General features: G+C 37.3%; 1 protein-coding gene across 1 annotated transcript in view; it reads right to left on the bottom strand.

Moving 5' to 3' along the window:
* Positions 1-7038: 7038 nt before the first annotated feature.
* The window catches only part of RGS22 (regulator of G protein signaling 22), a 174359-nt gene continuing 165671 nt past the window's right edge, over positions 7039-15726 (bottom strand). Inside the window, exons 25-27 of the mRNA XM_024115883.1 lie at positions 8661-8754; positions 8463-8543; positions 7039-7326 (exon numbers count right to left, since the gene is read on the bottom strand). Of these exons, the coding sequence (XP_023971651.1) occupies positions 7316-7326; positions 8463-8543; positions 8661-8754 (186 nt within the window). The 3' untranslated portion in view covers positions 7039-7315. The remainder of the gene's footprint in view (positions 7327-8462; positions 8544-8660; positions 8755-15726) is intronic.

Below are 15726 nucleotides of genomic sequence, written 5' to 3'. Positions count from 1 at the left end.
AGAATCCAACAACACATTAAAAGGATCATACACCACGATCAAGTGGGGTTTATCCCAGGGATGCAAGGATTCTTCAATATACGCAAATCAATCAATGTGATACACCATATTAACAAATTGAAGAAGAAAAACCATATATGATCATCTCAATAGATGGAGAAAAAGCTTTGGACAAAATTCAACACCCATGTATGATAAAAACTCTCCAGAAAGTGGGCATAGAGGGAACCTACCTCAACAAAATAGAGGCCATATAGGACAAACCCACAGTAAAGATCATCTCAATGGTGAAAAACTGAAAGCATTTCCTCTAAGATCAGGAACAAGACAAGGATGTCCACTCTTATCACTATTATTCAACATAGTGTTGAAAGTCCTAGCCATGGCAACCAGAGAAGAAAAAGAAATAAAAGGAATACAAACTGGAAAAGAAGTCAATCTGTCACTGTTTGCAGGTGACATGATACTATACATAGAGAATCCTAAAAATGCCACGAGAAAACTACTAGAACTACCTAATGAATCTGGTAAAGTTGCAGGATACAAAATTAATGCACAGAAATCTCTTGCATTCCTATACACTAATGTTGAAAAAGCTGAAAGAGTATTTTATGGAAACACTCCCATTTACCATTGCAACAAATGAATAAAATACCTAGGAATAAACCTACCAGGGAGACAAAAGACCTGTATGCAGAAAACTATAATAGAATAGCCAAAGCAGTCTTGAAGGAAAAAAACGGAGCTGGAGGAATCAGACTTGTGACTTCAGAATATACTACAAAGCTACAGTAATCAAGACAATATGGTACTGGCACAAAAACAGAAACATAGATCAATGGAACAAGATAGAAAGCCCAGAGATAAACCCACGCACTTATTGTCAACTAATCTATGACAAAGGTGGCAAGGATATACAATGGAGAAAAGACAGTCTCTTCAATAAGTGGTGCTGGGAAAACTGGACAGCTACATGTAAAAGAATGAATTAGAACACTCCCTAACACCATACACAAAAATAAACTCAAAATGGATTAGACCTAAATGTAAGATCAGACACTATAAAACTCTTAGAGGAAAACATAGGATGAACACCCTTTGACATAAATCACAGCAGATCTTTTTTGATCCACCTCCTATAGTAGTGGAAATAAAAACAAAAATAAACAAATGGGACCTAATGAAACTTAAAAGCTTTTGCACAGCAAAGGAAACCATAAACAAGACAAAAAGACAACCCTCAGAATGGAAGAAGATATTTGCAAAAGAATCATCGGACAAAGGATTAATCTCCAAAATATATAAACAGCTCATGCAGCTCAATATTAAAGAAACAAACAATCCAATCTAAAAATAGGCAGAAGACCTAAATAGACATTTCTCCAAAGAAGACATCCAGATGGCCAAGAAGCACATGAAAAGCTGCTCAACATCACTAATTATTAGAGAAATGCAAATCAAAATTACAATGAGGTATCACCTCACACCAGTTAGAATGGGCTTCATCAGAAAATCTACAAACACAAATGTTGGAGAGGGTGTGGAGAAAAGGGAACCCTCTTGCACTGTTGTTGGGAATGTAAATTGATACAGCCACTATGGAGAACAGTATGGAGGTTGCTTAAAAAACTAAAAATAGAATTACCATATGATCCAGCAATCCCACTACTGGGCATATACCCAGAGAAAACCATAATTCCAAAAGATACATGCACCCAATGTTCATTGCATCACTATTTACAACAGGCAGGTCATGGAAGCAACCTAAATGCCCATCAACAGACGAAATAATAAAGAAGTTGTGGTCCATATATACAATGGAATATTACTCAGCCATAAAAAGGAAGGAAATTGAGTCATTTGTTGAGACGTGGATGGATCTAGAGACTGTCATACAGAGTGAAGTCAGTCAGAAAGAGAAAAACAAATATCGTATATTAACGCATGTATGTGGAACATAGAAAAATGGTACAGATGAACCAGTTTGCAGGGAAGAAGTTGAGACACAGATGTAGAGAACAAACGCATGGACACCAAGGGGGGAAAACCACAGTGGGGTGGGGAATGTTGTGTGCTGAATTGGGCGATTGGGAATGACATGTATACAATGATGTGTATGAAACTGATGACCAAGAAGAACCTGCAGTATAAAAAAACATACAAACAAAAAAACAACTACAACTAAACTTTCTTTGGATTATTTGTATGGAAATATGTTAATATAAATGTTTCAGACATTACATGAAATTTCTAAAAATCTTATATATTCTGGTATAATGTTATAAGTCATAATTCTAGTTATTACTTTAAAATGTATATCTCAGAAATAACTAAAAAAAAGAAGAAAGTGTAATCTGCTGGTTTTCAATGGAATGTCCTATAAATATCAATTAAATCTACCTGGTCTATTGTGTCATTTAAAGCTTGTGTTTCCTCATTAATTTTCTATTTGGATGATCAGCCATTGGTGTACGTGAGGTGTTAAAGTCCCCCACCTTTATTGTGTTACTGTCGATTTCCTCTTTTATATCTGTTAGCAGTTGCCTTATGTATTGAGGTGCTCCTATGTTGGGTGTATTTATATTTATAATTGTTGTATCTTCTTGGATTGATCCCTTGATAATTATGTAGTGTCCTTCTTTGTCGCTTGTAACATTCTTTATTTTAGTCTATTTTATCTGTTATGAATATTGTTACTCCAGCTTTCTTTTGATTTCCATTTGCATGGAATATCTTTTTCCATCCCCTCACTTTCAGTCTGTTTGTGTCCCTAGGTCTGAAGTGGGTTTCTTGTAGACAGCATATATATGGGTCTTGTTTTTGTATCCATTCAGCAAGCCTGTGTCTTTTGGTTGGAGCATTTAATCCATTCACGTTTGAGGTAATTATTGATATGTATGTTCCCCTTTGACCATTTTCTTAATTGTTTTTGTACGCCCTTTTCTTCTCTTCTGTTTCCCACTTAGAGAAGTTCCTTTAGCATTTGTTGTAGAGCTGATTTGGTGGTGCTGAATTCTCTTAGCTTTTGCTTGTCTGTAAAGCTTTTGATTTCTCCATAGAATCTTAATGAGATCCTTGCCAGGTAATCTTGGTTGTAGGCTCTTCCCTTTCATCACTTTAAGTATATCATGCCACTCCCTTCTGGCTTGTAGAGCTTTTGCTGAGAAATCAGCTGTTAACCTTATGGGAGTTCCCTTGTATGTTATTTTTCGTTCTTCCCTTGCTGCTTTCAATAATTTTTCTTTGTGTTTAATTTTTGCCAATTTGATTACTATGTGTCTCAGTGTGTTTCTCCTTGGGTTTATCCTGTATGGGACTCTCTGCACTTCCTGGACTTGGGTGGCTATTTCCTTTCCCATGTTAGGGAAGTTTTCAATTATAATCTCTTCAAATATTTTCTCTGGTCCTTTCCCTCTCTCTTCTCCTTCTGGGACCCCTACAATGCGAATGTTGTTGCGTTTAATGATGTCCCAGAGGTCTCTTAGGCTGTCTTCATTTCTTTTTATTCTTTTTTCTTTATTCTGTTCCACAGCAGTGAATTCCACCATTCTGTCTTCCAGGTCACTTATACATTCTTCTGCTTCAGTTATTCTGCTATTGATTCCTTCTAGTTTATTTTTCACTTCAGTTATTATACCGTTCACCTCTTTTTTTGTTGTTCTTTAATTCTTCTAGGTCTTTGTTAAACATATCTTGTATCTTCCCCATCTTTGCCTCCATTCTTTTTCCGAGGTCCTGGATCATCTTCACTATGATTATTCTGAATTCTTTTTCTGGAAGGTTGCCTATCTGCACTTCATTGAGTTGTTTTTCTGGGGCTTTATCTTGTTCCTTCATCTGGTGCATAGCCCTCTGCCTTTTCATCTTGTCTATCTTTCTGTGAATGTGGTTTTTGTTCCACAGGCTGCAGGATTGTTGTTGTTCTTGCTTCTGCTGTCTGCCCTCTGGTGGATGAGGCTATCTAAGGGGCTTGTGCAATTTTTCTGATGGGAGGGACTGGTGGTGGGTAGAGCTGGCTGTTGCTTGGTGGGCATTGCTCAGTAAAACTTTAATCTGCTTGTCTGCTGATGGGTGGGACTGGGTTCCCTCCCTGTTGGTTGTTTGGCCTGAGACGACCCAACACGAGCCTACCTGGGCCCTTTGGTGGGGCTAATGGCAGATTCTGGGAGGACTCGTGCCAAGAAGTACTTCTCAGAGCTTCTGCTGCCAGTGTCCTTGTTGTCACAGTGAGGTACAGCCACCCCCCGCCTCTGCAGGAGACCCTCCAACACTAGCCGGTAGGTCTAGTTCAGTCTCCTATAGCAAACATTAAATACAGCCTCCACTAACACCACAGCAAACATTAAATACAGCCTAAGTCCTAGCCAGATAAACATAAAACCTCACACAGTAAGTGCCCATATGCCTCAGTTCCTTTTACCTGATGCATCATATGTTACTTTCAACAAAACGTTACAAAGCATGCTAAAAGGCAAAAAAACACAGTCTGAAGAGACAAAAAGCAAGCATCAGAATCAGACTCAGATATGGCAGAGATTTTGGAATTATCAGACCAGAAATTTATAATGACTATGATTAATATGCTAACAGATCTAATAAAAACGTGTATAATATGTAACAACGTCTGAATAATGTAAGCAGAGAGATGGAAATTCAAACAGAGAATCAAAAGGAAATGCTAGTAATTGAAAACACTGAAACAAATGAAGAATGCCTTGGATGGGTTCATCAATAGACTAGATACAGCTGTGGGAAGAATCAGTGAGCTTGAAAAGAGGTCAGTAGAAAATTCCAAAACTGAAATGCAAAGAGGAAAAAAGCAATGAAAAAGACAGAATAGAATATCCAAGAACTATGGGACAATTACAAAAGGTGCAACACACATGTAATAGAAATAGTGGAAGAAAAAAAAAAGAAAGGATCAGAGGAAATATCTGAAGTAATAATGATGGAATTTTCCAAAATTAATGACAGACTTGAAACTACTGATCCAGAAAGCTCAGAGATCACAAGCAGGACATATACCAAAAAATCTACACCTTGACATATCGTATTTGAATTGTGGAAAATCAAAGATGATGAGAAAATCTTGAAAGAAGCCAGGGAACAAGAAAAGAATTCCATTTGCCTTCTCTTCAGAAACCATGCAAGCAAGAAGAGAGTGAGGTATTTGAAGGGTTGAAAGAAAAAAACCCACTAACCTAAAATTCTTTATCTGGTGAAATTATCCTTCAAAAGTAAAGGAGAAATAAAGATGTTCTAAGGCAAACAACAGACCTTCCTTGAAAGAAATTTTAAAAGAAGTTCTTCAGAGAGAAGAAAAATGGTATGTCAGAAACTCAGATCTACACAAAGGAAAGGCCATTAGAAAAGAAATAAATGAAGGTAAAATAATACGTTTTATTTTTCTTATTCTTTATTGACCTAGGAGAAAACAGTTTGCTCAAAATAATAACAGCAATAATGCATTCAGTGATTACAGCTTATGGATAAGTGAATTCATTGACAGCAATATGATAAGTGACAGGAGGGAGAAATTGGAAAATTCTGTTAAAAGGTACTTGCATTACCCATGAAGCAGCAGAGTATTATTTGAAAGTGGATTTTTATTAGCTGTAAATGTATATTGCAAACTCTAGGGCAATCAACAAGAAAATTTTAAAAAGAAGTATAATTGATATGCTAAGAGAGAAAATGGAATCAAATAAAATGCTCAGTTAAAATCAAAAGAAGGCAGAAAAGGAATGGAATTTAAAAAAAAAACAAAACAAGGTCAATGAATGGAAAAGAGATACAAACTTCTTGGACAATATGGGGTATAGAGGAGTATGGGAGCAGAGGAAACTACAGGGTTCCAATGCTTTAAAAAAAGTGTCCAGGGGCTTCCCTGGTGGCGCAGTGGTTGCGCGTCCGCCTGCCGATGCAGGGGAACCGGGTTCACGCCCCGGTCCGGGAGGATCCCACATGCCGCGGAGCGGCTGGGCCCGTGAGCCATGGCCGCTGGGCCTGCGCGTCCGGAGCCTGCGCTCCGCAGTGGGAGAGGCCACAACAGAGGGAGGCCCGCATACCACAAAAAAAAAAAAAAAAAAAGTGTCCAAAAAACCACTGCTTTAGAAGAAAAATGATCTTTGAAGTGTGCCTCCTGATGCTTCCCCCCTTTACAATGTCTAACTCTAGAGAATTAGGAATGGTAGTTCCTATTTTGAATGTATTTTCTGGAATCATAATAAGGTGAAAGTCTAAGGCTTACAACCTGCTAAGCCAGGTCACAGTCCTTGGAGGTTCTGAGTCCTGAGGCCAACAGATGGTGAAGGTTCATCCTCCCAGATCATTTATTTCAGATTCTCCTTTCCCTCCAGGAAAGAGGATAGGAGGATGTATGTCTGGGTTCTCTCTGCTATAAGTGTAACTCCAGTTAATAAGAGGACTTCTGCCTTTTAAAGGTCTTCTCTTGCTACCCTAACAGTTTATCTCAAAGAGTGGTCTGTGGAATGCCCATATCACACAGACAACTAGGATGTCCATTAAAGAGGGAGATTCCTAGGTTCTGCTCAAGAACTACTGAATCAGACTCTCAGAGAGTGAGCCCAGGAATCGGCATTGCTAGCAAATGTTACAGTGAGTCTTCTGCACACTAAAGTCTGAGAACCACTGCTTTAATACACGGTTTCTTTAGAGTGGGATAAGGATAGGGATAAGGTGGGGAAGGCTCTTCCCTCTATGTTTTGGGTCAATTTATTGCTAGGAATATTAGTCCCCTAACCACTTGCTGAATATATCTGCTAACCAAATATAGCTAACCCTTGAACAACACAGAGGGTAGGAGTACTGAACCCTTCACAAAGTTGAAAATCTGTTTATAACTTATAGCAGGCCCCTGTATCCACGGTTCCTCTGTATGTGCAGTTCTGCATCTGTGGATTCAACCAACCACAGATCTTGTAGTAATGTAATGTTTACTATTGAAAAATATCTGCATATAAGTGGACTTGTGCAGTTCAAACCTGTGTCGTGCAAGGGTCAACCATATAGTGAGTGCTCAAGGAATATTTGTTGAAAGACTACTTGAGGAGCAAAACATAGTTCCTTAACGTGGGTGATAAGCAAAACATTTTGATTCTTCTAACCTAGATAGAATTCATTTTATCCTAAATAAGTTTAAAAAATTTTTATAGTCTTGTATGTTGTGTGTACAGAAGAGACGTCGTTTTCAAACTGTGGAAGTAAAACAAGCTAAACTTTATTTAGATGATAGGCTTGCTCTAAAGCAGACCGTCAAAAACTCACTTGAGCTCCCATGTTAGTTAAATTTGTTTTAAAGAATTCCTGCAAAAAAGAAGAAGAAGAAGAAATGATTGAAACATAAGCTGCTAGAGAAAATTTAAATCCCAACCAACAAAAACAGAAACATACACAGAGTTGTAAGAAGGATCAAAAAAGTGAACAAGTGTGTCAGCACACCCTAAATGTTGGAGGGACTGTGAGGTTGGTCTAAGGGGTGCGCGAACTGACAGAGGGCACAGTGGGTAGGATAAATCAGAAGAGAAAAATGATGAGCAGGCTAAGAGCACAAAGGCCTGCTCATCAAACCCTCCCAAGAACCAGAAAACTAAGGATTTTCAGAAACAAAAATCTAAGCTACAGGATGGAAGATAAGAGAAAGGGAGCTTTTACTGGGTTCTTTAAGTATTAGGTCAATGGGTTACACATACATTACATTATACTAGTATACTACTTTGTAAGGGCATTGTTAAACTCTAACGCTAGTATCAAAACTGTATAATCACATCAGTATCTGTATGAGAGAAGGACCCCAGCTTGATTTTCAGTTCTTTCTTATATTCCCATCTTGGGAAAGTGGAACTTAGAAAAATTCAGCTTGGGAAACCTTGAGAAACTAAGCCCACTCTTCCATAAATGTTCTTTGTGGAAGAGAAGACTAGATTAGGAGTAGATAGAAGCAATAAATTATCATTCCCCAGGGGCCTTCCTATTCAGGACACTGTGCCATTCAGAAGGGAGGCAAGGTGCTCCTAGCCATCAATTTGTTACTGGAGAGTGTAAGTGTGTGTGTGTGTGTGTGTGTGTTTTGTGTGTGCACTGTGCAGGTGTGCATGTGCATTAGTGTGTGAGTCAGAGGGGCACGGATGGGACTGATCAATTCAGTCTATGACTTATCTTGTACCTATCAGCAGCAGCGTATACACTTCCATGAGTGCTGTCACTCTGGAAATAGGATGTAGTGTTGGGTATATGTCATAGTCCTTCCTCATCAGCAGAGGAGAAAAAAACAGAGACAGACGGAACACACACACTCTGAAATTCTCCTAACTTGTGGGTCAGAGCAGTTGGGAAGGAATCAGTGCTCATCCCTTCCTACCCTCTCCAGATGGCCAGGTGAGAGGTAGAGTTCTAAAAAGAAGGAAGAAAGAACTGAAGATAGACTACCACATGAAACTCACTCTGGATGTTGCGGGAAGATATGGTCTTTTTCAAAGACATAGCGGAAGCAGTAGACTTGAAATTTGTAAAAGATGGTGTGGCTGCACAAAAATAAGAGAAATAAGGGAAACAGTGAAGTAATAATTAACAAAGTCTGCTAATATTAATCTGTAATAGAAGATAACAAAGCAACCCTGTAAGCAAACAGCAAGAATTACCTGCAAACAACTTTCTTTCTAGTTCTTCTTGAATTTTAAGAAGAATCCTTTCCTGTTCTAAGGCTTCTATGTACTTTGAGTAGCACCAGGTTGGCTAAAAAAACAATTTTCAAAATTAATTTTGGAAATATTTGCCCCAGGAAATAAACTGAAGGTAAGATAATATCAGCTCCCTCATTTAAACCGTTTACTCTAGAAGAACACATATAAAGAAACATGCACATTTCAAAAATTTATATGAATTTTCACAAACAGAACTTACTGATTTAAACTTTTAACTGGGTACCAAAAATTATTATGGATCTACATTTATGTAGATATATTTATGATGAAGTAAAGGGATTTTTCTATAGCCTTGACCTAAATTTTTAATAATTTTTCTTCTAGTTTTATTGAGATGTAATTAATATATAGCACTGTTTAAGTTAAAGGTGTACCACAATAATGATTTGACTTACACACATCATAAAATGATCACAAGAGGTTTGGAAAACACTTATCATCTCATATAGATATAACATTAAATAAATAGAAAAAAGAATTTTTTCCTTATGATGAGAAGTCTTAGGATTTACTCTCTTAACAGCTTTCATTTGTAACATACAGCAGTGTTCATTATTTTTATCATGTTGTACATTACCTATTTAGTACTTACCTTATAACTGAAAATTTTTACTTTAGATATGTTCATCTAATTCACCCTCCCTCCACCCTCCACCTCTGGTAGCCACAAATCTGATCTCTTTTTCTATGAGTTTGTTTGTTTTGGAAGTACAATTGACCTACAACACCACGCCAGTTCCTGGTGCACAACACAGTGATTCGATATTTCTATATGTTAAAAATGATCACCATAAGTCTAGTTGTCATCTGTCACAATAAAGATATTACATAATTATTGACTATATTCCCACACTATATATATATTTCATACCTGTGACTCATTTATTTTGTAACTGAAAGTTTGTACCTCTCACTACCACTTACCTATTTCTCTCCTCCTACCAATACCCTCCCCTCTGGCACCTGTTGGTTCTCTGTGTCTAAGACTCTGTTTCTGTTTGGTTGCATTTGTTCATTTGTCTATCGCTGAATTATTTCACTTAGCATAATACCCCATAGGTCCATCATGTTATCACAAATGGCAGGATTTCATTCTTTTTTATGGCTGAGTAATATTCCGGTGTGTGTGTGTGTGTGTGTGTGTGTGTGTGTGTGTCTTTGTGTGTTTGTGTACCTCTTCTTCTTTATCCATTCATATATTGATTGTCACTTAGGTTTCTTCCATATCCTGGCTACTGTAAATAATCTTGCAATGAACATAGGGGTGAACGTATCTTTTAGAATCAGTGTTTTTGTTTTCTTCACAAATACTCAGTAGTGGAACTGCTGGATCTTATGGTAGATCTAGTTTTAAGTTTTTGAGGACTCTCCATACTGTTTTCCATAGTGGTTACACCAATTTACATTCCCACCAACAGTGTACAAGTGTTACATTTTCTGCACATCCTTGCCAAAACTTGTTATTTGTTGTTTCTTGTTTTTATTTTTATTTACTTATTTTTAACATCTTTATTGGAGTACAATTGCTTTACAATGGTGTGTTAGTTTCTGCTGTATAACAAAGTGAGTCAGCTAGATGTATACATATATCCCTATATCTCCTCCCACTTGTGTCTCCCTCCAACCCTCCCTATCCCACCCCTCTAGGTGGTCACAAAGCACCTAGCTGATATCCCTGTGCTATGCAGCTGCTTCCCACTAGCTAACTATTTTACATTTGATAGTGTATATATGTCCATGCCACTCTCTCATGTCATCCCAGCTTACCCTGCCCCCTCCCCATGTCCTCAAGTCCATTCTCTATTTCTGCATCTTTATTCCTGTCCTAACCCTAGGTTCTTCAGAACCATTTCTTTTCTTTTTTTTTTTTTTTAAGAATCCATATATATGTGTTAACATACGGTATTTGTATTTCTCTATCTGACTTACTTCTCTCTGTATGACAGTCTCTCGGTCCATCCAACTCACTACAAATAACTCAATTTCTTTTCTTTTTATAGCTGAGTAATATTCCATTGTATATATGTGCCACATCTTCTTTATCCATTCATCTGTTGATGGACACTTAGGTTGCTTCCATGTCCTGGCTATTGTAAATAGTCCTGCAATGAACACTGTGGTACATGACTCTTTTTGAATTATGGTTTTCTCAGGGTATATGCCCAGTAGTGGGATTGCTGGGTCGTATGGTAGTTCTATTTTTAGTTTTTTAAGGAACCTCCATACTGTTCTCCATAGTGGCTGTATCAATTTACATTCCCACCAACAGTGCAAGAGGGTTCCCATTTCTCCACACCCTCTCCAGCATTTATTGTTTGTAGATTTTTTGATAATGGCCATTCTGCCTGATGTGAGGTGATATCTCATTGTAGTTCAGATTTGCATTTCTCTAATGATTAGTAAGGTTGAGCATCCTGTCATGTGTTTGTTGGCAATCTGTATATCTTCTTTGGAGAAATGTCTATTTAGGTCTTCTGCCCATTTTTGGATTGGGTTGTTTGTTTTTTTGATATTGAGCTGCATGAGCTGCTTGTATATTTTGCAGATTAATCCTTTGTCAGTTGCTTGGTTTGCAAATGTTTACTCCCATTCTGAGGGTTGTCTTTTCATCTTGTTTAGTTTCCTTGGCTGTGCAAAAGCTTTTAAGTTTCATTAGGTCCCCTTTGTTTATTTTTTATTTCTATCCTGTTCCATCAATCTATATTTCTGTTTTTGTGCCAGTACCATACTGTCCTGATTACTGTAGATTTAGAGTATACTCTGAAGTCAGGGAACCTGATTCCTCCAGCTCCGTTTTTCTTTCTCAAGATTGCTTTTGCTATTCGGGGACTTTTGTGTTTCCATACAAATTGTGAAATTTTTTGTTCTAGTTCTGTGAAAAATGCCATTGGTAGTTTGATAAGGATTGCACTGAATCTGTAGATTGTTTGAGTAGTATAGTCATTTTCACAATGTTGATTCTTTCAATCCAAGAACATGGTATATCTCTCCATCTGTTTCTATCATTAATTTCTTTCAACAGTGTCTTATAGTTTTCTGCATACAGGTCTTTCTCTCCTTAGGTAGGTTTATTCCTAGGTATTTTATTCTTTTTGTTGCAATGGAAAATGGGAGTGGTTTCTTAGTTTCTCTTTTAGATTTTTTATCATTAGTGTATAGGAATGCAAGATATTTCTGTCCATTAATTTTGTATTCTGCTACTTTACCAAATTCATTAATTAGCTCCAGTAGTTTTCTGGTGGCATCTTTAGGATTCTCTATGTATAGTATCATGTCATCTTCAAACACTGTCAGTTTTACTTCTTCTTTTCCAATTTGTATTCCTTTTATTTTTTTTTTCTCTGATTGCTGTGGCTAAGACTTCCAAAACTATGTTGAATAATGGTGGTGAGAGTGGGCAACCTTGTCTTGTTCCTGATCTTAGTGGAAATAGTTTCAATTTTTACCCATTGAGAACGATGCTGGCTGTTGGTTTGTCATATATGGCCTTTATTATGTTGAGATAAGTTTCCTCTATGCCTACTTTCTGGATGGTTTTTTATCATAAATGGGTGTTGAATTTTCTCTAAAGCTTTTTGTGCATCTATTGAGATGATCATATGGTTTTCATCCTTCAGTTTGGTTATATGGTGTATCACATTGATTGATTTGTGTATATTGATGAATCCTTGCATTTCAGGGATAAACCCCGCTCGATCATGGTGTGTGATCATTTTAATGTGCTGTTGGATTCTCTTTGCTAGTATTTTGTTGAGGATTTTTGCATCTATGTTCATCAGTGATATTGGCCTGTAGTTTTCTTTTTTTGTGACATCTTTGTCTGGCTTTGGTATCAGGGTGATGGTGGCCTAATAGAATGAGTTTCAGAGTGCTCCTCCCTCTGCTATCTTTTGGAAGAGTTTGAGAAAGATAGGTGTTAGCTCTTCTCTAAATGTGTGATAGAATTTGCCTGTGAAGACATCTGGTCCCGGGTTTTTGTTTGTTGGAAGATTTTAAATCAAAGCTTCAATTTCAGTGCTTGTGATTGGTCTGTTTATATTTTCTATTTCTTCCTGGTTCAGTCTCAGAAGGTTGTGCTTTTCTAAGAATTTTTCCATTTCTTCCAGGTTGTCCATTTTATTGGCATATAGTTGCCTGTAGTAATCTCTCATGATCCTTTGTATTTCTGCAGTGTCAGTTGTTACTTCTCCTTTTTCATTTCTAATTCTATTGATTTGAGTCTTCTCCCTTTTTTTCTCAATGAGTCTGGCTAATGGTTTATCAATTTTGTTTATCTTCTCAAAGAACCAGCTTTTAGTTTTATTGGTCTTTCCTACTATTTCCTTCATTTCTTTTTCATTTATTTCTGATCTGATCTTTATGATTTCTTTCCTTTTGCTAACTTTGGCTTTTTTCCTTCTTTCTGTAATCGCTATAGGTGTAAGGTTAGGTTGTTTATTTGAGATGTTTCTTGTTTCTTAAGGTAGGATTGTAGTGCTATAAACTTCCCTCTTAGAACTGCTTTTGCTGCATCCCATAGCTTTTGGGTCGTCGTGGTTTCACTGTGATTTGTTTCTAGGTATTTTTTGATTTCTTCAGTGATCTCTTGGTTATTTAGTAGTGTATTGATTAGCCTCCATGTGTTTGTATTTTTTACAGAATTTTTCCTGTAATTAATATCTAGTCTCATAGCTTTGTGGTCGGAAAAAAGACTTGATATGATTTCAGTTTTCTTAAATTTACCAAGGCTTGACTTGTGACCCAAGATATGATCTATCCTGGAGAATGTCCCATGAGCACTTGGGAAAAACAGTGTATTCTGTTGTTTTTGGATGGAATGTCCTGTGAATATCAATTAAGCCCCTCTTTTTTAATGTATCATTTAAAGTTTGTGTTTCGTTATTTATTTTCATTTTGGATATTCTGTCCATTGGTGAAAGTGGGGTGTTAACGTCCCTTACTATGACTGTGTTACTGTCGATTTCCCCTTTTATGGCTGTTAGCATTTGTCTTATGTATTGAGGTGTTCCTATGTTGGGTGCATAAATATTTACAATTGTTATATCTTCTTCTTGGACTGATCCCTTGATCATTATGCAGTGTCCTTCTTTTCTCTTATGATAGTCTTTATTTTAAAGTCTATTTTGTCTGATATGAGTACTGCTAATCCGCTTTCTCTTGATTTCCATTTGCATGGAAGATATTTTTCCATCCCCTCAGTTTCAGTCTGTATGTATCCCTAGGTCTAAGGTGGGTCTCTTGTAGACAGCATATATACGGGTCTTGTTTTTGTATCCATTCAGGCAGTCTCTGTCTTTTGGTTGGAGCATTTAATCATTTATATTTAAGGTAGTTATCGATATGTATGTTCCTATTACTTGTAGACAGCATATATACGGGTCTTGTTTTTGTATCCACTCAGGCAGTCTATGTCTTTTGGTTGGAGCATTTAATCATTTATATTTAAGGTAGTTATCGATATGTATGTTCCTATTACCATTTTCTAAATTGTTTTGGGTTTGTTATTGTAGGTCTTTTCCTTTTCTTGCATTTCCTGCCTAGAGAAGTTCCTTTAGCATTTGTTGTAAAGGTGGTTTGGTGGTGCTGAATTCTCTTAGCTTTTCCTTGTCTGTAAAAGTTTTGATTTTCCATTGAATCTGAATGAGATTCTTGGTGGGTAGAGTAACCTTGGTTGTAGGTTTTTCCCCTTCATCACTTTAAATATGTCCTGCCACTCCCTTCTCGCTTGCAGAGTTTCTGCTGAAAGATCAGCTGTTAACCTTATGGGGATTCCCTTGTATGCTATTTGTTGCTTTTCCCTTGCTCCTTTTATTATTTTGTCTTTGTATATAATTTTTGATAGTTAGATTAATATGTGTTTTGGCTTGTTTCTCCTTGGATTTATCCTGTGGGATTCTCTGTGCTTCCTGGAGTTGATTAACTATTTCCTTTCCATATTAGGGAAGTTTTCATCTATAATCTCTTCGAATATTTTCTCAGTCCCTTTCTTTTTTTCTTCTCTGGGACCCCTATAATTAGAATGTTGGTGTCTTTAATGTTGTCCCAGAGGTCTCTGAGACTGTCCTCAATTCTTTTCATTCTTTTTTCTTTATTCTGCTCTGTGGTATTTATTTCCAGTATTTTTCCCATCATTGTTTGTTTGCTCTTTCGTTCTTCTAGGTCCTTGTTAAACGTCTCTTGTATTTTCTCCACTCTATTTCAAAGATTTTGGATCATCTTTACTATCATTACTCTGAATTCTTTTTCAGATAGGCTGCCTATATCCTCTTTGTTTGGTCTGGTGGGTTTTTACCCTGCTCCTTCATCTGCTGTATTTCTCTGTCTTTTCATTTTGCTTAACTTACTGTGTTTGGTGTCTCCTTTTTGCATGCTGCAGGTTCGTAGTTCCCGTTATTTTTGGTGTCTGCCCCCAGGGGGTAAGGTCAGTTCAGTGGGCTCTCTAGGCTTCCTAGTGGAGGGGACTGGTGCCTGTGTTCTGGTGGATGAGACTGGATCTTGTCTTTCTTGTGGGCAGGACCACAGCCGGTGGTGTGTTTTGGGGTGTCTGTGAACTTATTATGATTTTAGGCAGCCTCTCTGCTAATGGGTGGGGTTGTGTTCCTGTCTTGCTAGTTGTTTGGCATAGGGTGTCCAGCACTATAGCTTGCTGATTGTTGAGTGGAGCTGGGTCTTAGTGTTGAAATGGAGATCTCTATGAAAGTTTTTGACGTTTGATATTATGTGGGGCTGGAAGGTCTCTGGTGGACCAGTGTCCTGAACTCAGGTCTCCCACTTCAGAGGCTTAGGCCTGACAGCCGTCCAGAGCACCAAGACCCTGTCAGCCACTCGGCTCAGAAGTAAAGGGAGAAAAAAAAGAAAGAAAGGAAAAAATATAATAAAATAAAATGTTAGTAAAATAAAAAATTAAAAAAAATTATTAAAAATAAAAAAGTAATTAAAAAAAGCAGGAAGAGAACAACCAAACCAAAAAACAAATCCACCAATGATAACAAGCGCTAAAAAC

The sequence above is a fragment of the Physeter macrocephalus genome, chromosome 15, assembly GCF_002837175.3.
Source record: "Physeter macrocephalus isolate SW-GA chromosome 15, ASM283717v5, whole genome shotgun sequence".
NCBI lineage: Eukaryota > Metazoa > Chordata > Mammalia > Artiodactyla > Physeteridae > Physeter > Physeter macrocephalus.
The sequence above is the reverse complement of the archived record's forward strand: the minus strand, read 5'-3'. Positions and strand labels throughout refer to the sequence as shown.